The sequence below is a fragment of the Thamnophis elegans genome, chromosome 5, assembly GCF_009769535.1.
Source record: "Thamnophis elegans isolate rThaEle1 chromosome 5, rThaEle1.pri, whole genome shotgun sequence".
In the NCBI taxonomy this organism is placed as follows: domain Eukaryota; kingdom Metazoa; phylum Chordata; class Lepidosauria; order Squamata; family Colubridae; genus Thamnophis; species Thamnophis elegans.
Window position 1 is genome coordinate 33858067 of NC_045545.1, and position 26439 is coordinate 33884505.

Here is a 26439-nt window from a genome sequence, read left to right on the forward strand (position 1 = left end):
GAGGTGCTGGGACACAAATGCTCTTCTGTTCAAGATCTTTGGTTTTAAGTCTGATGTCCAAGCTGTCCATGTTCAAAGTAACAGTTTCGTATGGATGCTTGAGTGGCCCGTTTGATTTTATTTTTGCCTCCTTTATTTTCTCTTTATTTTCTTCTTCGAGATGATTCCTGTTGTTTCCAGTGGATTGCAGAAGACGGTAGAAGACAGGATAGCTATTTACAAGACAGCAATACTGAACTCAAAGGAGGCTGGTGAAAATGCCAAAGTGCGACGATACGAGCGAGGTCTCAAGGTATGTCAGATTATATTGACCGACATGCTGAATTTTTCCTGGGAGGAATTGTTCAAACAAGCCAGGAGGACCACAGAATGTGCTAAGAAGAGAGCATCATGTAGATGCTAATCATATTCTGTTAAAATTTGGTACAGATTAAAGTTGGGGGAATAAATTACATATAGTTCTTAATGTTTGTTGCATAAAGTAAAAACTATCTTAGACAATGATTTCCTTTAGCAAGCTAAATTTAATAAATAAATTCTGGATATTTAGCTAACCTTTAAAAATCATTGTAAAAGGCACAATATAGTCATTTTTAAAAGAATCAGTGTGTCTATTTGGGGGAAAATATAATCTAAAATTAGCTGAGGGTAAATGTTAAACATTTGTCTTGAATTCAAATAGTTTATAGGTATTTTTAGCCAAGTGTCACAAACTAAAGAATAAAAGTATAAAAAAAACACTTCTGTTTTAATTGATTTGTTACAATTTATATTTTTTGATCATTTAGAAACTCCCAAATATGTTGATGGGGATATATTAAGAAAATTGATACACATGTAACTGAGAAGAGAAAGTTTCCTTAATTTTGTAACTACACATTTCTACAGTTATTTTGAGGTGCTTTAAAATATGTTTCTTTTATTAGCTCTGTGGAATATGTTGCCAGTATGTCTATAATGAATGAGCTTGATTAGGATATCTGTAAAAAAGAGTTGTTAAACTTATCATTTGGTGTTGCCTTGCAATTGCTAGACACTGGAATCCATGCTGACTGCGTTGAAGAATGGCAAAAAAGTGAATGAAGAAGAAATGCCACCTCCTGTGGCATCTGGGAAGAGCTCTTCATCTGTGCCACAGGCCACGCCTCAGAGTGACTTGCCTAAAAGCTCAACTGATCAAGATGAAGTGCCATTACCTGAGGAGGAAGGCGTGGAAGGCCTCTCAGCAGCCCAGAAATTGACAGATCCCAGTGATCAGCAGTTGTCTGTAAACAGAACTGCTGTCGAGGATCAGGATGTAAACACACATGACCTAGGAACAAAAGCTACTTTGGAAAATGGTAAGTAGTTTTATAGTTGATGCTTTTTCATCAGGAACCCATTCTGCGTACAGGATGTTCAAAAATAAGCGTGTTCCTGCTTTTCTGTTCCAGATGTGGGGGCGAGGGCCAAAAATGGTTATTCTTCTATAGGAGATGTTTTATTGGCTGACTTTATTATGTTGTTCAGATTCCAAACATCTTGACACACGGGCACTGCTTGTGACAAGAGAGAAGGAGTACAAATTAGCAGCATTGAAAGCTAAACAGAAAGGGGACCTTGAGAAGGCAAAAGAATACATGAGGACTGGGAAGGTGAGGCTTCATTAATCAACAAATCAAGGTGGCTTTATCAGACCAGAATTTGTGTTGGGCTTTTGAGTCTTGCATTCTTCCCTGACTTCCACAGTTAGATGCCCTCTGGATATTAAAATAATCTAGGCTACAGAACCCCTCACGCCCAGTTGAGAATGATTTGTTTGTTTGATTGTTTGTTTGATTGATTGGCTGTGCTACCTGTTTTGGGTGGTAATTCAACAACTCTGGACAGCAGTGACTTGGAGACCACTGCAATAAAATACTTATTCTTCTCTGAGCAACTTTATGTTACTTGGATATTGAAATCCCAAGGATCTCCTTATACAGTAGAACCTCTGGCCATTAATGCTTCTGACCACGACCAAATCGGGTTCCAACCAAAAAATTCACAATTTTTGTTTCGCAGCCAATTTCCCCTTCCGCACTATTTTTTGTAAGTGCCAAATTTCCAAATTAGGTTGTGACCAAAGTTGTGGAACGAATTATAGTTGTGACCAGAGGTTCTACTGTTTACAGTACGTGAAATAGAGCTGGCTGAAGGATTTGAATCCATTGTATCTAAATATTCCATATTTTCTAAAAGCCACTATGGCTACGTATAATTGTGATCCAAGAACTGAGCTCAGAGATGCACTAAGCTATTATTTGCTTAACCTTTGCTCATCTATGATTAATTGAATAAGCCTAGTTTATTTCAAATGGATTTAATCAGAACTATATTAAATTAAAACCAGGCAAACTATATTACGGCTTAGCACAATGTATAAACCCAGCTTTAAAATGATTTCTTCTTTATGTATTAGTACCACTACCGCCCAGAATCACCTGTTGAGATGGGTGGCTATAGAAATCAAATAAAATAAACCCACAATGAAATAAAATGTTAGAATCATGAAAATGAAAGTTAGAAAATCTATATGGTGTTCAGATACAGTAATACGTTATGGAATCGGAATAATTTATCCAAATTAGAAGTATGTGTTTCACTTGGCTTTCAGCTTTTCAGCTGCCCACATTATCTAGACTTGATATAATTAAGAATTTTTTGCAATTACAATGATAGTCTAGGAAATAAGATAGATGTACCTGTGGTAGGCATAAATTATAGGGTCTAACTTCAGTATCGCAGAGAGAGGAAAAATAAGACTTCAGGCTAATTGTGAAATTTATTGATTTTTAAAAGCCCATATTGTTTCTGTTCTGATTTTTTTAAGCATTATATCTTTGTCACTCAGAAGAGTAGAAGCTCAAGAATGTTTTACTTTAAATGGAAGTAGTTTTTTAGGATTCTGAAAATATTTTGGGGTCCTATATGAAATTACTGCCTTGTGAATTGTTTGGTAAAAGAGTATATTACATCTTTTAACTTTCCGAGACATTATTTTTATATTTCAGAAATTTAGCCTGGTTATAGAAGCCTTGGATAATGGGCAGCCTGTAGTCCTCAGGGATATGCCTCCTGCCCTGGAAAGTAAGAAATAATTTCTTTCTTCTTGGATAAAGTATGAAGAATGGCAGTAGGCCTCTTTGCAGCCCAAAACCTTCTGATACCCTGGTATGCAAACCCCAAGAGTACGGAGGCTTTGACTTTTCAGGTTTAAAATTTTCCAATACCTTAAAGTTTGTTTTCCAATACCTAAAAATTGACTCTGGAAGCAAATATGGGTTTTTTCTCATCTATTTTATTAGGTTACTCTGTACACATTGCACATGTGTCCTTAAAAGACTTGCAAAAAGTTCTACATGATTCTCAATCCTCTTTCTTTTGGAACCCGATTAATGTTGCTTCCGTAACAGCTAGTCCTCGACTTACAATAATTCATTTAGTGAGCATTCCAAGTTACAATGGCACTGAAAAAAAGTGTCTTATTACCATTTTTCACACCTACAACTGTTGCAGCAAGTGATCAAAATTCAGGCTCTAGGCAACGGGCCTGTGTTTATGACAGTTGCACTGTCCTGAATCTCAATTGATCACCTCTTGTGACCTTTGCAATTGGCTTCCAACAAGCAAAGTCAATGGGGGAAACCAAATTCATATAACAACTGCATGATTCACTTAGCAACTGTGGTGAAAAAAGTCATAAAATGGGGCCCAACTCAACTGCTTGGCTTAGCAACAGACATTTGGGGCTCTATTGTAGTCATAAACCGAGGACTACCTGTATGCCGTTTTTCTTGTGGACCATTTGTATTATTATTATTTGTGGATCTGCTTAAGCCTAAATCTGGATGCCTTGAATTGCTCAAGCCGTGTAATCTCATAACTCAGGTGTGCTCGTTTCTTGCCTCTATTTTTGTTTTGTTTTGAATAAATATACCTTTTTGGTTTTCCTAGTAAACAGATATAATCCATTGCCTCTTTTTTGCATCCATCCAGTTGTCACTTTTTGGACAGCCAACAAATTATTAAAATTATTTTCAGTTAAAAGGATTTTTTGGATATTTGATAGATAGCTCTTAGGTTGGCTGTTTTAATCTGTGGCATTCTTAGTACTCATTTGTTTGCTTGGGGTCTAATTAAATTGTGCTCCAATTAAACTAAATTTATCATGCCCTGGCTTATTATGAAATGTAGCCAGATATTTTCTTGGTCTTTATAAATGCTCTTTTCAGAACTTGAAAGTACAGAAGACGTGCAGTCTCCCTCAATACAAACTCCATCTGTACCTGTGGAAAATTGTCAGCTTGTAACTAAACCGGATTTTCAAGGTTACGAAGAGCCAGGTGAGATGTGTCTTACAGATATAATTAGCTATAGTATTAAAATTGCAAACACAGTTGCTTTGCTGTTGTTGTGGGTGTGGTTGTTGTGGCTGTCTTTAAGGGCAACCTTAAAATAAACGTATTGCAAAAAAGTAAAGCTTCTTTTAGCTTTTTTCTATCAATAAGTAATACTGGTTGGATTACAGAAAAATAAAGAGCTACACATTCCATGACTGTGCTCTTATGGTATGTTTTTTGCATGCATTTCATAGGTTCCCAACAGCAGCCAAAAACGGTGCTAGAAGCTCTGAATGAGAGGCTGGAAAAGTACAAGTCAGCAGCAACTCAAGCCAAAGCAAATGGTGATGGCCGGAAAAGTAGGATGCACGACAGAATAGCCAAGGTTAAAAATAAAAATAAGGGTGGGGTTCAATTGATGCTAGCAATAGTTCCCCGTTTCTAATGTCTTTCCTGTGAGGCATAGATTTAGCACCTTTTCACCAAAATATAATTGAGAGGTTGTTTTCTGATTTTATTTTATTTTTAACTTCAAATCGACCTTGAATTATCCAAAGTCTTAAACTGTAACTGGAGGCAGTTCTCAATTTATGGCAAATGATTGGGACCAGAATTTCTGTCGCTAAACAATATGGTTATAAAGCACAACCGTATCGCTCAGAAATCACCATTCCTGCAGTCCAGGTGGCTTTTGTTAACTGAATTTCATGGTTGTTAAGCAAAGCAACTTCCTGTCAGCCTTCCAAAACAAAGTCAGTGGGAAAGCCCACAGGAAATTGAAAGTTCCAAGTGGCTAATAAGCAAAGCATGCAGGCAGTTAAATGGCTGCTGCCAGGTACGGGAGGGCAAGAGAGTGGGAGGGAGGTGTGGCAAGCCTCATGGACAATTTGTGGGGGTGCGTAAGGTTGCAGGAAAAGCACAATGAGTGTTGGGGAGGGCTCAGAAGGATGTGAAATAGCACAGCAAGGGTGTGTAAGAGGGGCACAGTGAGAGAGTGCAAGGGATTGAACAAGGCTCAATAAGGGTGCGAGGAGGGCACTGTGAGGCTCAGGGAGGGTGTATGGGGATATATAAGGGCCATTAAGGTTTAAGCAGCATCCAAAACAGTGCTAGAAAAGCCGCGCAGTAGCGGTTGGAAAAGTACAAATCAGCAACAGTTGAAACCAAAAAGGGCTGGACTAGGGTATGGTGGTGGGAGAGACTTACCCCAGGGACTTGCAGATTTTTCTGCTGGCTTCCCCTTTGACTTTCCAGGGAAACCATTTGTTCAGCATCATCATAACTTTGAAAGTTTACTGAGTGAATGAACATAAATTGAGCACTGCCTGTGTACAGCAGGTCTGGCATCTTCCTAGGACTGACCTGTTGACTTGTTTAAGATTGTTCAGCTGGCTTTCTTGCCTAGGGAAGTGGGATTCAGGTTTCCCATCTCCCTCCATTCTAGCATCTTAACCACTAGACAAACCTGGCTCCTTTGTTTTCTGTACAACACTACACAACATGGTATGAAAATGTGCTTTCATACTGAACTAGAATAGTTTGCCCCTTTATGGAAGAGTAAGCTCCATTGCACTTAGTGGGACTTAATTCTGAATAATAAGCAGGTATAAGGACACATCAAATTAAATCACAAAGACATGGGTTAAAATTCTTTGCCAAAAAAGCCATTGACAATTGTGTACTGTGTAACATAAGTGTTTTTTTAAATAGAGTTCATGCAAAAGTTACATGGTCAAATTGTGTGTTTCAATGAATCCCTGAATGAACCAGAACTTCATGATTCAAAGTTAAATACAGCATTTTTCTACCAATCTGAACACACAATTCATATTTATGTACCTAATATGTGCATGCATCTCTATAAGACATACTCTTCTCTTTTGTTCCAAGAGAATTTTCAAAGACATATTGATTTCTGGCAGCAAATGAGGAATAAATAAGTATTTTCTCTCTCTAAACAACATATCTGATTGCAGCAATATCAAGATGCCATAAAAGCACATAAATCAGGAAGAAAAGTGAACTTTGCTGAACTACCGGTCCCCCCTGGTAAGTGGGTAACTATCAGGGTTGTGCCTAGTGAGAAATATCCTAGCATAAACATTTTCTATGTGCCAAATATATTTCAGCAGATTGTTGTGAGACTGAGACAGCATTATGAAATGTGCAGAAAAATATGGCCTGTTGTCACCTCTAAATCATGCGAATGGTTTTAACAACAAACAAATGCTTGAAAGTTTTACTTCCCTAAGAATCTTTATCCTTACTGTATTGGCAGAAATTGTAAAAATTGCTATTATTCCAAATCCGCCCCTCTGTTCTACCATTGTGAACACTGTGGATTTTATGGAAATGAGAACTGTGAATAACCCTTCACACATGTGGCGTTCTGGAGAATGCACTTTTGCTGATATATTTCATTTATGTTGCAAAGTTTGAGGATGAAGTTGCAATATTTTTACCTGGGATGATCACAAGTATTATAGTATAAATGAATAAAATTATGCAACAGAACAACATTCTGTCCATATCTAAAACCATATAGTTAATATGGGAAAGTTGTCCTATGTATAAACATAATGGATGTGGAATGTCATTCTGATTTTTGATATTCATACATTTCCATTTAGAGTAAATTAAAATTCAGCTTCAACTTAATTGCTGGGATTTTTGTGTCAGAGTTTTTTCAGAGATACTATTAATTGTTGGTATTCGTTTTGTGGGCTATCATTGTAATCCACAAATTTTAAGATCTTGAAATGTTTGAATGTAAAGGGAACTCTTTCCCTTTTAAAATCATGACTTCCTTAAATGTTTGTGGTTTATATTTCTTCCCTCTGTTATTTTGAGACTTGTTGTTGAATTTTGTTAGGATTTCCTCCAATTCCTGGAATGTCTCCTATAGATGATCATAGCACAGTTTCTGGAATGCTGGAAAATGCTAACACGTTGATTAAGATGGAAGAGGAGAAAGAAACAACCTATGACAAAGATGATGATGATGAGGTATATTACTAAAATAAATATGAGCTTAACAGAACCAGTTTAGTCCAGAGCACGGATGTCAGACTCGCGGCATCAGGTTGCCGTCACGTGACTTCCTGTCACAACCACAAACACTTGGTTGGTTCAAAAAAAGCCGACCTTGAACTTGCCGGAAAAATGTTAGGAAGAAAAATAAATTAGTTTAATCCTACAGATCTTTAAGCAATGTATTGATGCACATTTTGTTTTGATTTAGGACAGAGAGGATCATGAAAATGTGGTTGTTTAAGGTTGAATATTACTCTTGCCTTGTTAATGTCAGTTAAGATTTAAATTTTGAGTTCCTATTACTTGTTCATAATCTCATCGATCCCATGTTGAATAATGGAGTACTCCAAATCTGGCCTTCTCCACTCTGACACCTTCCAAAACATGCTGAGCTGAAATTTACGAAATTCCCTGCCAGTATACATTATGGGAATTTTGGAAAATTATAATTTAAAACTAAACTGGAGAAGGATGCGTTCAATCATTTTGTGACAAGGCCACATTTTAAGGATGAGGCTTCTCTATTTTGGACAATGTGTTCACTATTGGTCATTTTCTTATATTTAGTGTTCATGCACATGGCTTTTAATTTCATTTCTGTAGGGTGAATCTTCCACACAGGCTCCAGCTGCCCCCAAACCCACCCCGCTACCTACAAAACCTGTGCAAATTGTTCAGCCGCTAGTGGTGCAATCTACTGTAACCCAGGAAGACTCCACTTCAGAGAAAGATCATTCCCTGCCTATCTCTGCAATAGCATCAGAGAGATCGCCATCTACTGAGCATCTCCCTTCAGCTGGTAAGGTTTGCAGAGACCTGACTCCAGCAGTCATATTATTTTTTGTTCTAGTTTACACCATATTGTGAGAATAAAAACAGCTCCGATGTATTAGAACAAATGGGCAGTTTGAATCCCGATGCCACATATGACTCTCCCTGATCCCTTTTCTTTGTAGCCCTGGAGTGATTTTAATTACAACTGACATGTTTTCTCCCAATTTTTAAGTTGAGAAGTATGCAAAAATTGTAGTGGATGCCCTAAAACAGTATAAAACAGTAAAGTTCTGAAAAGGGAAAGGGTGGGGAACCAGAGGTGGTATTCAGCCAGTTCTTTCCGGTTCGAGTGAGCCGGTAGCGGTGGCTGCGGGAGCCTCTCCCCACCCGCCCCGACGTAATGCATGAGCACTGCACATGTGCAGAGGCCAATGCACAGATGCGGCACGTGCACTCATATTTGCGAACCAGTAGGGAAGGTAAGTGAATCCCACTGCTGGGGGGAACCCACAAAAAATTGTACTACACCCTAATCTGCACCATGGTTAGACCTGCTGCAGATTCTCAGAAACAAAAGGTGGTTTATACCTCTGCTGTCTTCCAAGCGGATGCTTCAGGGAAGTTCAGAGATGAAGGCCAAAGATAGCTACCCTATCTTCTGTCTTTGAAACTGGAGGTTCTTCCTATAAGAATTATTTAAAAAAAAAACCAGAATGAGTAAAAGACCCCTTAGTGAAAAATGTACTTGGTTGCTTTGACATATTTGTCATCTTTCATAAAGTTAAAATTATTCTCACCCTTGCGCAGTGTAACCTCAGCGTCCTTTTGTACAATGGTATTTGATCAATGGTTTTCTGTGTATTTGCCTGTGTGATTAAATGAAAAGCACGAAAGTTTGTTGTTTGGGTCAGACCCGCATCTGAAACATTTTTTTAAACAGAGGACCGTTTTTGTTTCCTTTCAGCCAAGGAGCATCTTGAATTTTTAGAGAACAGAAAAAAGCAATACCTCAAAGCTGCAATTCAGGCAAAGAAGAAAAATGATCTTGAACAAGCCAAGGCCTACCTGAGAACAGCCAAGAGCTTAGATCCAAAAATTGAGATGGCCAAAAATGGCAAATTGGTAGATATTTCAAAGGTTAGCAAGACTGGCCTATTTTGAATGTCTATATGTGTTGTTGTTTAAAATAATGTATTGTTCCTATGTTTGGAACAGTTCAACTGGGTGGTGAAGAAAGAGGTAATTTAATGGTTGCATCCTCATATAATTCAGGATTTTTGAAGTCATGGTTTCTTGAAATAGCAGTTATTTGCAAGTTCTCACAAATGTACAGTGTTATAGATACAGAGTTAGTTTGAAACATTTTGGGCTGAGAAGGTAAAGAATAATAGAAACATCCCTTACCCTTTCCACACTCAGGTACTCAGGTACAGGTAAAGGTAAACGTTCCCCTTGCACATATGTGCTAGTCATTACCGACTCTAGGAGGCGGTATTCATCTCTGTTTCAAAGCTGAAGAGCCAGCATGGTCCGAAGACATCTCTGTGGTCATCTGGCCATCATGACTAAACGTCAAGGGCGCACGGAACGCTGTTACCTTTCCACCAAAGGTGGTCCCTATTTTTCTACTTGCATTTTTACATGCTTTCAAACTGCTAGGTTGGCAGAAGCAGGGACAAGTAACGGGAGCTCACTCCATTATGCGGCGCTAGGGATTCAAGCCACTGAACTGCTGACCTTTCTGATCAACAATTCAGGAGTCAATCTAAATATTGTTTCACAATTGCTAATGGAAAATGCTATCCCCAAAACCTTAGGAAAGATGGGGCAGGCAAAGTTCCTCACTGTCTCAATTACTGGGAGTCACTCAGCATTCCCCTAGATGGATCACTGGCCTTTGAAAGCCATTCAGTGTCATGTAGCACTGCTTTTTAGTGTTGCCTGCTAGTCCATGAAAACAGATACAGGTCATCCTCAACTTATAATTAAATAGGGACAGGGACTTCCATCATTAAGTGAGGCTATTGTTAAGTGAGTGGCACCCAATTGTACAACCATCCGCTTCCCTCGTTAACTTTACATGTCAGAAGCCAGCTGTGAAACAGAGATCACATGATCCTGGGACACTGCATCCTTTCTAAATATATGCCAGTTGCTAAGAGCCCCAATTTTGATCCTGTGTCCATGGGAACACTGATAGTTGTTAAGGGCAAGGACCCTTTTTAAGTCACTCTCTTTGGTACTATTGTAACTCTTGAACCATCGCTAAATGAAGGGTTGTAGTCAAAGACTACCTGTACATTGTATCACATGAGCCCTTGAGATCAAAGTTGATATTCTAAGAGAAGTGTTCGGTTGACCTTTTCTCCCCAGTCTTTTCCTTTCTCCTCTGAATGGCCTCTCTTTATCTCAGCAACACTTTTTCCAGGGAATCTCTTGACATGTTCTGTGTTCTTCTGTACAGCTGCCTTCACCTCCTACGGATGACGAGGGTGATTTTATTTTCATACATCATGAAGACTTTAGACTTTCTCAGAAAGTAGAAGAAGTTTACATTCAACTCATCAGTCTCCTGAAAGACCAGCATGAGGTGAGTGGAGGTGATCTGAACTGTAGTTCCCTAGAAAGTCTCGGGTGTCAGAATCACATCCTTTCTCGCCTCAAACTTCTCCAGTCCAGTGAAGCAAAAAGGCGGCAGAGGAGAACCGGTCTTTGCCTTTGCATACAGCTTTGCTTTGGAATGCTTTTGGTACTAATAAAAGAGACTATTTTTAGCTGTAGTTGAAATGAGGGATCTTGGGTGCTGTTCTGACCTAAGCTTCCCCAAAAAGCATGAAGCAGATTCCTGGTCCCGACAAAACCTCTTTTATTAAACAAATGTGAATTCCTCTTATTCACATTCAGCAAGGCCTGGTAAACTGTCTTTCAAATGTGGATTTATGATCACAGACCTTATCTAGCTTGGAAAGCTGCCATGTAAATATTTTCCAAACGCAGTGCTGTGCAAGGAAAGATTTGGCACAGAGTCTTTGAGATTCACAGACAGATCTTCACACTCCTGAAACAAACAAATTGTTTTCTGCAGAAGCCCACCCCCCTTTCGCTCCTCTTTTATTACTTATGGGAGGGGCCATTCATTGTCCACCTGTGGCTTTACTCTCAAGTCGACCATGATTTCTTGGCTGTTCCTCTGGCAGCTCTGTGCATGCGCACACTGTTCCAGCTCCAGCTTTTCCTCTTCCTCACTGTTGTCTAGCTCTGAAGGCAGCTGAGAACTGCCAGACGGCCTTGGCCCCATCTCTGCCTCTGATGCAGAGCCCTTGTCCAAGTTTTCCCCAGCCTCCAGAACTGGCCCATGCCCCTCCCCAACCTCCTCACTGTCTGACTCTGCTGCCAGCTGCGCTGACCGATGATGAGCCACAAGAATTGCTCTCTCTCAGCACTGATGATGTTACCTAGTTTGGGTAATGAAATGTCCACCAGAAAACAGCCAAGCTCAGAGAGCACCAAGGACCCCTCAATGCTTTTGGTTTAATTCAGGAATGCCCTAATTGTTTCAGCTGGAAGGATTCATCAGACTAACCAACTTCAGGGCTGCATTACAAAAGTAGATTGGGTTAGGTTCCATTTCTGTGAGTCTGTTTACCCTTAATATTTTTTAAAGCTTCAAAAATGCAAATAAAAAAGGGTGACTCATTCATAATCCCCCTCCCCACAAAGGGCCTGAGTTCCTGATGCTGCAAAAGGATGCTTTGAGTCTACATTTTTGCATTCCTGATTTAAATTTTGGCTTGTTTGAACCAGGCAAAATTACCATGAACTTTGTGCCTGGCTTTTTAGAAACTATAGTTCCAAAGAGTCAAAATTCACTTGTGTGTTGGCAATTTTTTAAAGAAACATTTCTGTTTCCTTATCTATAGCCACGTCTGAAAATGAAAGAGTATAAACCACATGATTATAACGTTCTGCTACTTGTGCATGGTAGCAAACTAGGTTTTATCATTATGTCTGAAATGAGCCATCCTGTTCTCTGTTTAGGATTGGAATTCTGTCATCCCATGAGAAACTACAGCCCATTTCAGTGATATTTTCCCATCACTTTCCTTCACTTTTTCTATAATCATTTCTTCTCATTTAATTGTAGAGAAAATGGAGCTAGGCCTGCTGTGGGGAAAGGCGGAGTTTACAAACTTTTAGAAAAAGAAGCCTAATCAGATGCTTCATTCTCCCTTATCAAGTTATAAGTAGATTAAATACTACCCAGCAATACAGTGTCATCCTTGCTCCATATTTCATTCATATACCCTTAACTGCCTCATAAATTCAGAGTAATTTGAGGGAGCAAAAAAGATTGGGGTTGGAGGGATATGTGTGTGTTTAGCTTTTCTTGCAAGCAGGTAGAAATCATTAAATGTGTAATCCTAAATTATGTAGCAGTATGATTGCTTGGTTGTAATAAACCAAAATTCTGCACATCGGACTGGATAAATTTCCTTTCAAATCAATTTCAAACATTTGTTCTACTTTCCATTAATAGAAATGTATGCAGTATTCCAAACAATTTATGCATTTGGGAAATGTAACTGAAACATCAAGGTAGGTTTGCAGTTCAAGATATTTGGTTATGTGGTAACATTAAAAATCGGGGGCAGAATATGCATGTAACTTGGGAGATTTTCTTTTCTTGTTTCAAGTTTTTGTTTCTGTTGTTTGGAAGAAAACTGTTTCTTCTGCCTTCTATATGAAGCTTAGGGAAATTTTCTTGATATGCTTTGTATGGTACTGGACATAGCATTTGGCATATTAACCTGGATTGTAGATACATTTATGCAGGCCTTCTTTGCTTCCCTATAGAAGCTGCTACATTTTTTAAAAAGAAGCATTTCTTTCTGTTGAGAAAAAGAGAAAATGCTGTAAGATGATGCTTTTTCTCAGTAGGGACTATTTTTTAGTATGTCTATTAAAATAGTATCTTTAAGATAAACTGTCCAATTGATTGCAACTCTGTTTAGTCAATCTACCAGATAAATGTTACAGACTGTAAAATGTATTTAATTGCCATATGCTTTTCCATAAATCTATACATAATTTTAGTGTCTTATTAAACTAATGTCTAATAGGAAATTTGATTTGAAGCAAATTGCAGAATTTTGTAGAGAACTCTCATATCGTTTGCTTGTTGAAAAATGGCCCCATCAATAATGCCCGATTTTGCAGAATATTCCAAGTGAAATGTTGTAACCTATATAAAAATATTTAATGGCTGTATGTTATTCCAAAAATATTGAAGTAATTTTAATAGGTTTCATATGTATATAACTTTTCTACAAGATTGACAGAATGTACATTCTGTGTAAATCAGTATTTTTCAAACTTGGCAACTTTAAGATGTGTGGAGTTCAACTACCAGAATTCTCCAGCCAGCATGAATTCTGGGCATTGGAGTCCACTCATCTTAAAATTGCCAAGTTTGAAAAACAATTGGTATAAACTTCCTCTCTTAATCTGTAGCTGAGCACCAGTTCTAACCAATTTAGGACTGTCAGTGCCAACTCAAGGTAGCAACAATTTTCTTCAGGAGGTTTTTTTCAAGGATATCCAGTTCTTTGCTTTATATATTTTCCTTTATCAACCAAGCTTTTTACATACCCAGTACAGTATTAAATATATATCTATTGTGAAATGGTCTTAAATGTTTGGTTTCCAAATCCATCCGTTTTTAAAACCTGAGTCACTTTGATTGTTATTCAACAGCATTAGTAACATTACTTTTAGTTTCTGTCAATAGCCAAGATATTATCTGAAGTGCTATCCAGGAATTTGAGAGTTGGGAACTCTATGCTTATCAGCATATAAATCCAATAAACAAACAAACAAGTACAGGATAAGAAATAAAAACTATTCCAAAATGTACTTTTCCATTGGTCACCTCCACTCTACATCCCATTTTCTTTCTCTGTGTTTCAGGTTTGAAAAGCTAACTCAGCATTGTAAAAAGGATCTAGAGATCCTACAGCTCGCCCAGAAGCAGGGGTTAGATCCTCCAAGCCATCACTTTGAAGAACGAACCTTTAAAATTGTAAGGTAGGGATAAACAAGGGCTGATCTTCTGTGAGCAGTAATAAGATTGCAAAACTCTTGTTCCTGTACCTCGATGACTTGTATGAATCCCTTCTGAAAAATGTGGGAGTAAACAATCTAGCATTCTATGGCCTTCTGTATTGATATTTCTAAACCTTAAAGCTGCAATTTTTAAAAAAATATGCATTTCAGAGCAGAATGAAGCATAACAAGAAATTATGTAGCTGTCAGCTAAATCCATGTTGTGTCCAGATCTCCTCCTTTTGACAGTCTCCCTGCAATTCTGTTTAATGTGCCCATAGCATGTTATGATTCCCCCCATAATTTGGATTTTGACACTTCTGTTAACTTTTGATTTAGAAAACTTAAGGTAAAGAAGAAAATTGAGTTATTTATATATTCTTTTAACTTGCTTTGTAGAATATTTTCAGAACTCAGTAGCACAGAAATGCATCTAATCATTGTTAGAGGAATCAATCTACCAGCTCCAGCAGGTAATTCACAGCCAACATGTAATTTGGGGAAACCTTTTTCCTTTTTAAGTTTGTCCCACTTGTTTTTAAATCTCTGAATTTCATGTTCAAGAATAGCTAACTCTGCAGAATGCTTCTTGCCAACTTTATATTCTTACATAAAAGCCAGCTTTAGGGAACTGAAGGGCTTTCAGATAATATGGTGGGTCAGGAAGAAAAAGCAATAAATAAAAAGTGGGATTTTCCTGTACTGACTTAATTTCATGATAACAAGCTTAAAGAAAGTTGAATATTAAGATGATGAATATTAAACTATTCCTGCTTGGGTGAGTTCTAAATTCTCTTGTGGGATTGAAGAACTATTGTAATACCTAAATTCTGAAATGCCTGTTCAAACTCCCCCCACCTTCAAAAATGATCTTCCAGGGGTTGGGTTTGATCTAATTATTGCAATAGGATTACTTTGACAAGAAAATATTAAAAGTACACAGATAAGTGCAATGTCTTAAATTGGGCTGCATTGGATACAACATCTGAAATTTATTAAAGTGGCTCAGAGCCAGCAAGTGCAAATGTAGCTCAGAGTTATTGCTTCTAGCAGTAACTTTATAATTCCATGTCATCTGTAAAGGTTGAGCGTCTTAAAATTTGCAAAGAAATTGGATCTAACAAGCAAACATCCTGATAATCCACTAATTATTATTTTCTGTGGGATGGCTGTTGCCATGAAGAAGCTTATACTTTATACTCAACTGGTTTATTCTTTTTACCCAGGAGTAGCGCCTAATGATTTGGATGCTGTTGTGAAATTTGAATTTCATTACCCTAATACAGTAAGTATACAATCAAGCTTATAATCAAGGCCTCTGTTAGCCTCTTGAGTATTTATTTCATACCAAATTTAGCAATTGTTTTTAAATATATATTTTTTCTGGGTATTCAAATATCAGCACTTTGGATAGTGAATATAAATAGTAAGTACAAATTCATACTTTTCTCCTCCACAACCTGATTGACAGGTGGTAAGGCTGATGAGCATAGCAATAGCACTTAGACTTATATACAACTTCATAGTGTTTTGCAGTCCTCTCTAAGCAGTTTACAGAGTCAGCCTAATGCCCTCAACAATCTGGGTCCTCATTTTACTCACCTTGGAAGGATGGAAGCAGGGGTGAAATTCAGCTGGTTCTGACAGGTTCTGGAGAACCAGTAGTGGAAATTTTGAGTAGTTTGGAGAACTAGCAAATACCACCTCTGGCTGGCCCCCAAGTGGGGTGGGAATGGAGATTTTGCAGTATCATTCCCCTGCCACGCCCACCAAGTCACACCCACAGAACCGTTTGTAAAAAAACAATTGAATTTCACCACTGGATGGAAGGCTGAATTAACCTTGAGCCTGGTGAGATTCGAACTGCCAACTGCTAGCAGTCGACAGTTAGCAGAATCAGCCTGCAACTGGACTTTCTTGGTTTTTCTTTGAAAATGTTTTGCGTCTCATCAAAAAAGCTTCTTCTGAAGATGCTTCTTGTATGAGAGAAACATTTTCAAGGGGAAAAAAACCAAGGAAGTCCAGTTGCCTTTTTAAAAACACCTTTGGGACATATCCAGATTACATAAGAAAATGGGGAGAATACTGAGTAAGATTTGGGAAAACAGAAGCAATTTTCTTCATCAGTGGGGAAATTGAGAAAAGAAACAAAGCTGGAAATAAGAGAGATTACTCGTGGTGAAAAGAAAGCAAGAAACAAGGTTATAGGATGCAGCCAGAAAAAGACAAAGAAAAAAAGACAATAGGGTAAGCCAAGTGATGCTGTTAGGAAACTTTCTCAGTAGTCAGAGATTGTGAGGGCCTGGAGAAGGAAGGAAGAAAGTTTTCTAGGACCTCTCAGAAGGCAGAACTTGCATTTTTGCCCCTGAGTGAGAAGCACTTCTTCAGTCAGAGATGGTGTACATTTGGCAGGAAATTCATTCATTCATTCATTCATTCATTCATTCATTCATTCATCTGGTTTGCTGCCCATCTATCCCTCAGTTGATGTGGGCTTTCATGTGCTGGGTTATGTAACAGAACATCGGTCTGAAATTATTCCTATACATTCTAAAGGATCTAGAAGGGTGTGCATATTCCAGATTCTTTCTATCTACAAATACAACCGAACAACCATATATTTCATGGCACAATCCCTTCACCCAGCCAGAATATTTTCTTTCTTTTGATTTGAAATGTAAGAAAAAAAATAAGGTTGCACTCTAGTCAATGTTCAGTAGCTTCCCTCCCTTTACTGGTTTTTGGAAGCACTTAGTCAGCCCTGGAGAGAGGTGAGTTTCTGCCGGTTTGCCAGGGATCGGGTGAACCAGTAGTGGTGACCCGGGGGGGGGGGAGGAGACTCCACCCACCCGGATGCTTCTGCGCATGCGCAGAAGTGTGTGCAAGCGCACGCGCGTGCATGCACGAGCAAACCAGTAGTAAAATAAATTGAAACCCACCACTGGCCCTGGATTATGAGAAACTTCTCATTTCACAGGTCACTATTTTTAGCCTCTCCAGTGAATTATAGACATTTTACTTATGCCGCTGTATTTCCAAAATAAAAACATACAAAATCTTACAAATCTATCATGCTGAGGTAAGGGTTAGTTTAGTTGCTTCTTAAATAAATATTTTTACTTGTATTTCTTTTTTCCCCCCAAACTAGGAACAAGCTCAGAAAAGCAAAACATCAGTGGTTAAAAATACCAACTGCCCAGGTGTGTGCATTTGGGTTTTCTTTTACATTTGAGCCTTCTAATGAATGGTTATTTCAGAACCAGATGAAAGGGATAATTCTGTTTTACATTCAGCTCTGTTAATCGAATATTGTTGACCACATCCTTTCCTAACCTGGCACCCTCTTCGAGAGGTTTTCATTTTAAAAATTTAAGCCAAGACCTGTTGATGTCAGAAGCAAAGTTTAAATGAAATTCTTTTAACTGGAGATCATTCAGTTTTAGGCTTGAGATCTTGTACTGGTTATAGGACTCTAGCAGGTGTTCTATGATTCTTACAGCTATTTAGCATAGATCTTGTAGCCTAGAATTGCCTTAATAAGATGGGTGGCATAGAAAGCTAATAATAAATAAATCCTATAGCATGTTTTTTAAAAATTGCTTAGATTTATAAAGATCAAAATGAAGTCACTCCACTTGTATTCCAGATGTTTATATATTTATGGAATAACATTAAGCTAAAAAATAAGGTAAAATTAAGGTACACTCCAGAAGCTCAGGATCCCAGGTTATACAATTCGTGATAACTTTGATCCCTTAAGCAATCATTATTCTGCATAGCCAACATGGCACTTTCATTGGGTCATACATGAAAATTCAAATGTGAAAATACCAGCTTTTGCAAGGATTCCTGAAATGGATTCCTTGTTTAACCTGGGAACTGCCTGTGGAAATAGGATATTGTTTAAGTTACAGAACTAAAGTCATCGTCATGCCACGCAAAGGCAAGATATCTGTTTCTTTTGGACCACTGGCTACATGTTCTGCTAGATATCTGAATGACTCCAGAACCTTTTAACTGTTTCAGGTATTTTATGCAACTTTCTTTAAACTTGTAGAATATAATCAGCTATTCAAGTTGAACATTAATCGCAATCATAGAGGTTTTCGAAGAGCAATTCAAACCAAAGGAATCAAGTTTGAGATTTTTCACAAAGGGTAAGCGTTCAATGTCCAGGGGAGGGCAATTCAGTTACTTGTATGAAACAGAACCCAAATGTTCTCTTTGAAAAAGAGAGGGACACATACTGTGACTCTGTTGACTTTTGGAAGTTCTGCTGTGCTTCAAGGAAAACAGGCAGAGAATAATCTTTATGGTATATTAGTTAATCAAGAGTGGACATTTAGATGGGTGGAATATACATTTAATTAAATAAAAAAAACTAAGGTGCTTGTTTCCATCAAGTCCCAGCCCCTAGCTGTATGTGTGTGTGAGGGGGGGGACGATAGCTCATATCTATTTCTCCTAATCCATTTGGCAGAAAGCTGTGACCATTATTAGCATAAAACATGCATTTGGTCAGCTTTCTTCTAGTTATTTTTAACTAGAAGAAAGTTAAATCTATAATTGAGTCCAAAGAAATTAATTAACCAAAGGTTGTCAATTCATGTCCTGAATGAGTATAGAAAGTTGTTGCTGCTTCCCAACCCAGTTGTTAAGGGAGCTTAATTCTGGTTTTGATTATTTCCTTTCCTCAGGTCCTTTTTCAGGAGTGACAAGCAAGTGGGAGCAGCACATTTGAAACTTGACAAATTGGAATCTGAGTGTGAAATTAGAGAGATCGTTGAGGTACAATGCCAAGCTTTTTGAAAAGCACTGTATTAAAATGGTATTTTCTTTATATCATTTTGTATTCTGAAGATATTCTATAAAATGGGATTTCTATCCTTGGCAGTTCATTGATAACATGTTTTCCTCATTCCCTTACATTATCCTTGCCTATATCCATGGTAGTGAACCTATGGCACGCGTGTCAGAGGTGGCACGTAGAGCCCTCTCTTTGGGCAAGCGCGCCCTTACCAGCTGCTCTTTGTGCGTGTCGGAGGGTTCCACCACAAAACCGCGATGCCCTTATCCGCGCCGACATAAGTGCGGAGGCAAATCTGCGGCGTCCGAAGCGCTAAGAAAAAAACGACCCTACCGCCACGACAACAGCAGAAGGGCGTTCTACATGCTTCGTTCTTTGCCTCCAAAGGTAGCCCTCCTCCTCCAGCTGACAGCGGCAGCAGGCACGGGGCAAAGCGGGCTGCCCAGCAGCAGCAGCCCACGGGAAGGGTCCAGCTCAGCCGCGGGGGGCAGCAGGAAGCGGAGGAGGACGCGGCAACGGCGGCGGCTGAGGCTCTCCCGGGGCCAGCGAAGCAGGCTTGCCCGGTGGCGGCGGCCGCCCATCCAAGGAGATGTTGTTGAGGAAGAAGAGGGCGGCCTGCCTCTGCCGGGCAAGCCCGCTTCGCCGGCCCCGGGAGAGCCTCAGCCGCCGCCGCTGCCGCGTCCTCCTCCGCCGCTAGCGTCGGCCCTGCTTGGGCCCCCCGCGGGCTTCCTGCTGCCCCCCGTGGCTGTGCTGGACCCTTCCCGCAGGCTGCTGCTGCTGGGCAGCCCGCTTTGCCCCATGCCCGCTGCCGCTGTCAGCTGGAGGAGGAGGGCTACCTTTGGAGGCAAAGAACGAAGTATGTAGAACGCCCTTCTGTCGCCGCGCTGTTGTCCCCACGGTGATGACGCGCGGTGATGACGTCGCGACTTTAGTGACGCGATTTAATCTCTGCTATTTTGTGTAGCGCGGCTTTGTCATGCCACGGTGTCGGAGTGCTGGAAATCCAAAGACCAGCTAGCCAGTGTGCATGCGCACCTGCCAGCTGGTCTTCAGATTTCTGGTGCTCCAGTACGCGCTTGCACATTCCGGTTTGGGCACTCTGTGCCAAAAAGGCTCGCCATTGTTGGCCTATATGCTGGTTCCAAAATAGTTGGAGGATTTATCCATGTCTTCATGTGGATAAGAAAATCTATTGAAATTTTCAGACCATGTTTGTGTTGGTACAAGAATGATAGAATTATGTGCTGAGCAACATTTCTTAATCACATCTGTCTCTGCATATTTCTGTGCAATCTAAATGCAGAAGTTGACTTGAAAATCAAATCAAAATCATACTGTGTATAGAATTGGACACCTAATGTGATGCTTTAGTAGATATTTTGCTGTTTCCAAATAAGTTTTCTGATATATTTGTTCATAAATCTGCAAAGAAGGGAAAGCTTGAATACAAAATTTATTTTTGTTTTAATAACACCTTTTAAACTATGATGTAATTTGTCCATGTAACTTTGCACTATTGTTCCTTCACTTTGTATTGTTTACCTTATGTATTGATAACTATACATAGCCAAAATTGCATCATATACATACAAATAAGTATTTTCGGCATACTTTAAAAAGGTCAAGAAGTTTGAACATATTTAGTGGCTAGAAACAACTTGACTGTTGAGATGGAAAAATAGAAAACGGTGGAGAGAGAAATTGAATGATTTATTTCAATAAAAGAAGGAAACAACTTACAGTATAGCACATTGTCATTGGTCATAACTAAAAATGCTTTAGTGTGTTCAAAGCCACTTCAATTATCTTGGAATTTTGTTGTTTTGTTTCAATTATGTCTTTTCTGTCTTAAGGTTTTGGACAGTAGGAAGCCTACTGGAGGCAAACTAGAAATAAAAGTAAGACTTAGGGAGCCACTTACTGGGCAAGATCTTCAGACAATTACAGAAAACTGGCTAGTTCTTGAATACTAATTCTGCTGAAGGTAGAAGTGTTTATCTTTTCTCTGTAACCCTATAAGTTGAAAAATGATTTCAGTCCAGTCTTTAACTTGTAATAAGTGTTTTTCATCTGCAGATCTGTAAGTTCCCTTCTTTATTTAAAAATACTTTTAGCTTGTATGTTTTTATCATTTCATTACTACTAAACTCTAAAAAAATACCCAAGTAAATTATACAAGTGGATCACTGCTATCGACCATTAAGCAGTGATAACACAGATACATTGTTAGATACATGTAAGGAATAATTTTTATGGAATTGCTTTTGAATTGTATGGTGGAAAGTCAGTGTATTTCAGTAATGGATACTATTTTTATTTAAGTCATAGGATCTTGCTTTATTATTCTCTGATTTATAAAACTATACTTTTTCTTCCCTGCACCTAGATCCAGGAATGCTAAAAGCTGCAGAATGGACTTTACATGGAGTTTCTGCAAGCACCAAAGATGTTCAGTGAATGCACTACTAAACATAACATCTTTATTTTCATAACTATCATATAGTATGAGTTGGTAAGCTTTGTAAGTCTACTACTAGGAATGAAGGTACTGATACACAAAGAGACTGACCTATTTTAACCTTTCTTGAGGCTAAAATTGTTGGTAATACATAAATGGTACTTGTTAATGTGATTGCTGACTTGAGCAAAAAAGGACATGTTGGTAAGTGTGGAGAAAAGAGTTTAATAAATAGCAGTATAATTAAGATATGATGCAGCAGCTCATGTTATATAACCTGCAATTAAGATGTGTTTCTGACCCATGGAATAAATGGATAGTCTTGTTTACTGAAGTGTAGGTTAAGCAGCTGTGATTGTATCTCTCTTTAAATTGCCTGCAATGAAGATTTTAAGTTACTGTACATCTTTTCATATATGCATCCATGTTGCTCAAGTGTGACTAGAGCACATCTTCTCCAAGGGGGAGCCTGTATCAAATGTGAGATAGTTAATAGTTCTTTTTTAAATTCTCATTTTTATTCCTTTAGCTCTTCTGTCAACCAAGGCAGGAATAAAACTGTTTACTGTTAAATATCAAGATTTTTATCTTGCTTCAGCAAATACAGTAGATACACAACAATTGGACTGAAAGTACAAGACAATTGTCGCCTGCCTCCTAAATAGAACAAGCAACTAGAGATCAAAATTATCTTTCTTTTTCTCCAAGTTTCATGGCTTCCAGCAAGGGAGTTGCAGAAGATTTCCACAATATGTGTGTGATTTCATACATACACTTAAGTCTGCCATGCAGCCAGCATTCATTTCTGTCTTAAGTCAGTGGAGACAATGCAGCATTGTTGTAATTTTAATAAATTTAATATACAAAACTACATGTTGAAAATAAAAATATAATATGCAGTCTTTGCAGTGTTAACTGAATTTTAAAAGTACATTTTTTTTCTTTAAACAAGTACTCGGTTCTTAACAATATGGTAATCTTAAAGTCATTTAAAGGCTGTGGTTGAAGCAAACCAGTCAATAGAATTTTGCACAAACATAGCCCAAACAAATGATTTTCTGCAGAGGGATGAAAAGTTCAGCCTTTCTCCATTTGTCAATAACTTTAATGCAAAGCTAAGTTACTGAAAAGCTTGCTTCTATGGTGAAACTTGAGATGCAGCTAATAAAGTAAGATCTACAGCAGTTGTAAAGAGCAATTGTATTAACTTTGGCAATTCAGCCTGTAAAACAATGCTATTGCAGAAGGAGAGAAAGCTTATAAGGAACTTGAATTTGTGTGCAAGGAAAAGAAATAAGAAACTTAAAATTGCTTTGCAAGACCCTTGTTTTGCACATGATTTCACAGGTGCTCATTAATATCTATCCATTCCCTCTTGCGTGGCTATATATTGAACATATATAAGTTTAGCATTACATGACCTATTTTATGGGGCTAACATTTAATTGTTAGAAGATTTATTTTCTGTCCTTCAGTTCGCGGCTTTGATCTAATTCCCTTGTCATCTTTTCTTCTAGTTGTAGTTTAGCATCAGCTGTGGGTTTTTTTTTACAAATTTAAGGATGCAGAGGAAATTCATTCAAAAATAAAATCTACACGTTCATGTATATGATTATCTACAGAGAAAAATTTGTTATAGCTGCCACTGTTGTCCATCCTTGAATTGCAATACAAATTTGCTAACCATTGTCTAATCTTCATTCAGTAAAGCTCAGTCTTTTATCTCCTTGCACATGGATGATAGCTACTCATTTGGATAGCACTGTCTGAATTTATTGTGTCAATCTTTTGACAACTTTCTGCTTGTTACTGTTTTCTCAGGAAATATAGTGTTAACAGGAAAATGTTAACTTTCTCTTGCTGACTGTCACTGCCAGCCTGATATGTTTTTGCAAGAAGGCTCAACCTGCTTGTCTGCTCAGAGTTCAGTTCCACTGAGACAAGGTGCAAGCTTTCCAACCTGCAGCGAAAGTAAATCATGGAACAGTAGACAAACTTGCTAGAATTCTCAGGATAGCTTTATATAGTGGTGCTATTATAAAGTACAGGGTTAATGCTATGGACCGCTTAAGTAGAATACACACCTATCAAACAAAATTAAAAAGTGTGTTCCTTTCAAAGAAGGATCAGCTGAAAAGAACAGCAATTTCATGTAGTTGCTCATTTAAGACTGAAGAAATCTGCCAAAGGCATAATAAGACTAAAGTGCAGAAAAGAAAAGAAAAATTTACAGCAGGTTTGCCAATTTCATTCTTAAATGAGACTTCAAAAAAAGAAAGAAAAAGATAAAGCACAGAAAATGCAAGCTTAATTTACATACAATTTTTGGAAAGATTTCTCCTTTGGGCAGATGTAAAAGGTATCTTCCTGATGTATGTCTTTCTTTCTGAACCTCTCTGAAGAATAGCCCAGCATGTCCTGGAGGTACTCTGACCAATAAAGTGGTCACAATAATGTAAACAATATATTTTAAATGTCTAGAGAAATTAACCATAAACAGCAGTAGAATGAGGTCAGAATGGAGGTCTTGATTGTTTCTTCATAATAAGTTTATCTACAAAAGTTAAATGTTGACACGTCTTTTCCTTATTCCACAAGTAGTCTCTGCATTCTTTTGAGCATCAAAATACATGACTGCAATTGCCTTAAAACATGACCCTTATTGGTTTCTATTTCTATTCATAACAGATGTGTGTTAGCTGCAAAGATAGCATAGCCATTTTTTGTAACATAGACGCTGCCCTGATCCTGTTTGTTGACAAATGCATAGACAATTCAGAATTATGGAACAACTGTTCTCACCCACCCATCCCCCCCTCACAATAGTGTTAACTAAAAGCTTAATTTTTCCAGTTTAAAGTGCAAATGATTCAGATACAACTGCTGCTGGAACAGGTCTGAAAGAAAATGAAGTCCTTTTATGAGATGTTTTCCAGAATATAAAAAATAAGCTCCATTATGACTGGGCCCTCACTCAGCTGGCATGCCCCTCCATGAATAACTGGAACTAAGGCACTGTCCAGATCATTCATGTACTGAACAGGCAGCGGCTGGCCATTGCTCCCAGCCTGGTAGCCAACCTAAAAAAAAAGAAAACATGCTTCAGAGTGGGTAGGACAAGAGCATCAAGAAACATCATTTATTTCACAATATTTAGAGATCAACCCAATCCTATAGGCTTTGGGCAGTTTATAGGTTAACAAGTAAGCAAAATAATAATAATAAAATTATAATAAAATAGTTGCATAGATATTTATTGGGGGAAATGGGCAGCTGATCTTGCTTGTCATCGTCACTGCCCCTTCGGGAGCCCCCCCCCACTCGATCGCACAATATCAACTTTAATATCTGCGCAATCCTCCTTTTCCGTATGTGGAGCGTGTGTGTGTATGCGATTGAATGATCCCACTTTCTTTTAAACTAGTTTAATTTATTCTTTTTTATTGTATTGTTGTATTCTTTTTAACTCTATAGTGGGTTATGTATGTGGAGAATGCCTGGCCGGTGCATATGAGGGGATTGAGAGTACAGCCTGGAGCCCCCTCCACTGTGCAGAAGCAGAAGTGGATGGGGGCCCGGATCCGCCTCTCATCCCAGAGTGTTTGGTATGAATGGCCTGCCGAGAAGAACGGGGGCCTTGGGAGGGAGGGAGGGGTCCACGGGGATGGGGGCGGGCCAGAGCATTACAGTCACGACTGGGAGGGGCAGGTATGATGGGAGCTACAGGGCTAGACATTACCGGGGAAGGAGAGTTCGCTACGTCACAGCGATCCTTTGTTCCGACCCTGAAAGCTCAACTCGGGAACCAGGTGACATGGGAAGCCAGGGCCCTGGTCTCAGGCTGCTGTTGCTAAATGCCAGGTCTGTAGTCCATAAAGCTCCCCTCATCCGGGACTTACTATTAGACGAGGGGGCAGACCTGGCATGTATTACTGAAACCTGGCTGGGCCACGAGGGAGGAGTCCCCCTCTCTGAAATGTGCCCAGAAGGGTTTCAGGTGCTCCACCAGCCACGACACCAGGGAAGGGGTGGAGGAGTCGCAGTTATTATCCGGGAGCCATTAACCCCTCGCAGGATCCCTGCTCCAGAGAATGTCGGGTGTGAGTCCCTCCTTGTGAAGTTGGACCTAGGGGGTCAAGTGGGCCTGTTTCTGACGTACCTACCTTCCAGCTGCGTCATAACAGCCCTGCCTGCGCTCCTAGAGTCAATAGCCGGACTGGCGGTTGAGTTCCCCAGACTTATAGTACTGGGGGATTTCAACGAATGCTCAGATGGGGCCCGGAGTTCATGGCTTCCATGACAACCATGGACTTGACCCAGGTAATTCAGGGTCCAACTCATGTGGCGGGACACACACTCGACCTTGTGTTTCTCTCGGAGCAGTGGAGACGTGTTCTGGAACTAAAGGGGATTAAGATCTTGCCCTTGTCATGGTCAGATCACTTCCTGCTGAGGCTTGATTTTCGGAAGCTAGTCCCCCACTGCAGGGAGGTGGAGCTGATTAAATGGTTCTGCCCCAGGCGCCTGATGGATCCATTGGGATTTCAGACGGAGCTTGGGGAGATACCTGACTCCCTTGCCCACAATCTGACTGAGTCCTTGGTCGCTGCCTGGAATACAGCGGCGGCTGGGGCACTAGATCGGATTGCGCCTTTGCGGCCTCTCTGCGGCAGTGGATCCAGGAGGGCACCTTGGTTTACCGAGGAACTCTGGGAGATGAAGCACCAAAAGAGATGCCTAGAGCGACGCTGGAGGACTAGTAACTCCGGATCCAAACGAACACTACTAAGAGCTTTATTAGGACTTATTTAGTGGCGATACAGGTGGCAAAATGTGCTCATTTTTCCGCTCTTATTGCATCCGCAATCTCGGCCGGCCGCCCTGTTTAGGATAACCCGCTCTCT

At 39.3% G+C, this 26439-nt stretch overlaps 2 protein-coding genes across 8 annotated transcripts in view; one reads left to right on the top strand and one right to left on the bottom strand.

The window, feature by feature from the left end:
• Positions 1–22759, top strand: part of CC2D1B (coiled-coil and C2 domain containing 1B) — a 31128-nt gene extending 8369 nt beyond the window's left edge. For 3 of the 5 annotated variants that reach the window (XM_032218696.1, XM_032218697.1, XM_032218700.1), the window contains 20 exons: positions 161–292; positions 1034–1340; positions 1510–1634; positions 3033–3108; positions 4254–4364; positions 4616–4746; positions 6338–6410; positions 7234–7367; positions 7998–8193; positions 9133–9305; positions 10633–10758; positions 12706–12764; positions 14136–14252; positions 14670–14743; positions 15497–15555; positions 17419–17470; positions 18328–18427; positions 18968–19058; positions 20931–21061; positions 21464–22759. In XM_032218696.1, the coding sequence (XP_032074587.1) occupies positions 161–292; positions 1034–1340; positions 1510–1634; positions 3033–3108; positions 4254–4364; positions 4616–4746; positions 6338–6410; positions 7234–7367; positions 7998–8193; positions 9133–9305; positions 10633–10758; positions 12706–12764; positions 14136–14252; positions 14670–14743; positions 15497–15555; positions 17419–17470; positions 18328–18427; positions 18968–19058; positions 20931–21050 (2256 nt within the window). In that variant the 3' untranslated portion in view covers positions 21051–21061; positions 21464–22759. Of the gene's footprint in view, positions 1–160; positions 293–1033; positions 1341–1509; positions 1635–3032; positions 3109–4253; positions 4365–4615; positions 4747–6337; positions 6411–7233; positions 7368–7997; positions 8194–9132; positions 9306–10632; positions 10759–12705; positions 12765–14135; positions 14253–14669; positions 14744–15496; positions 15556–17418; positions 17471–18296; positions 18428–18967; positions 19059–20930; positions 21062–21463 lie in introns of those variants that run through there. The other 2 variants (XM_032218698.1, XM_032218701.1) reach the window with 2 other exon arrangements.
• A 269-nt stretch (positions 22760–23028) lies between these two features.
• Positions 23029–26439, bottom strand: part of ZFYVE9 (zinc finger FYVE-type containing 9) — a 94985-nt gene continuing 91574 nt past the window's right edge. For all 3 annotated transcript variants that reach the window (XM_032218694.1, XM_032218693.1, XM_032218695.1), the window contains exon 19: positions 23029–24615. In XM_032218694.1, coding sequence (XP_032074585.1) covers positions 24454–24615 — 162 coding nt within the window. In that variant the 3' untranslated portion in view covers positions 23029–24453. The remainder of the gene's footprint in view (positions 24616–26439) is intronic.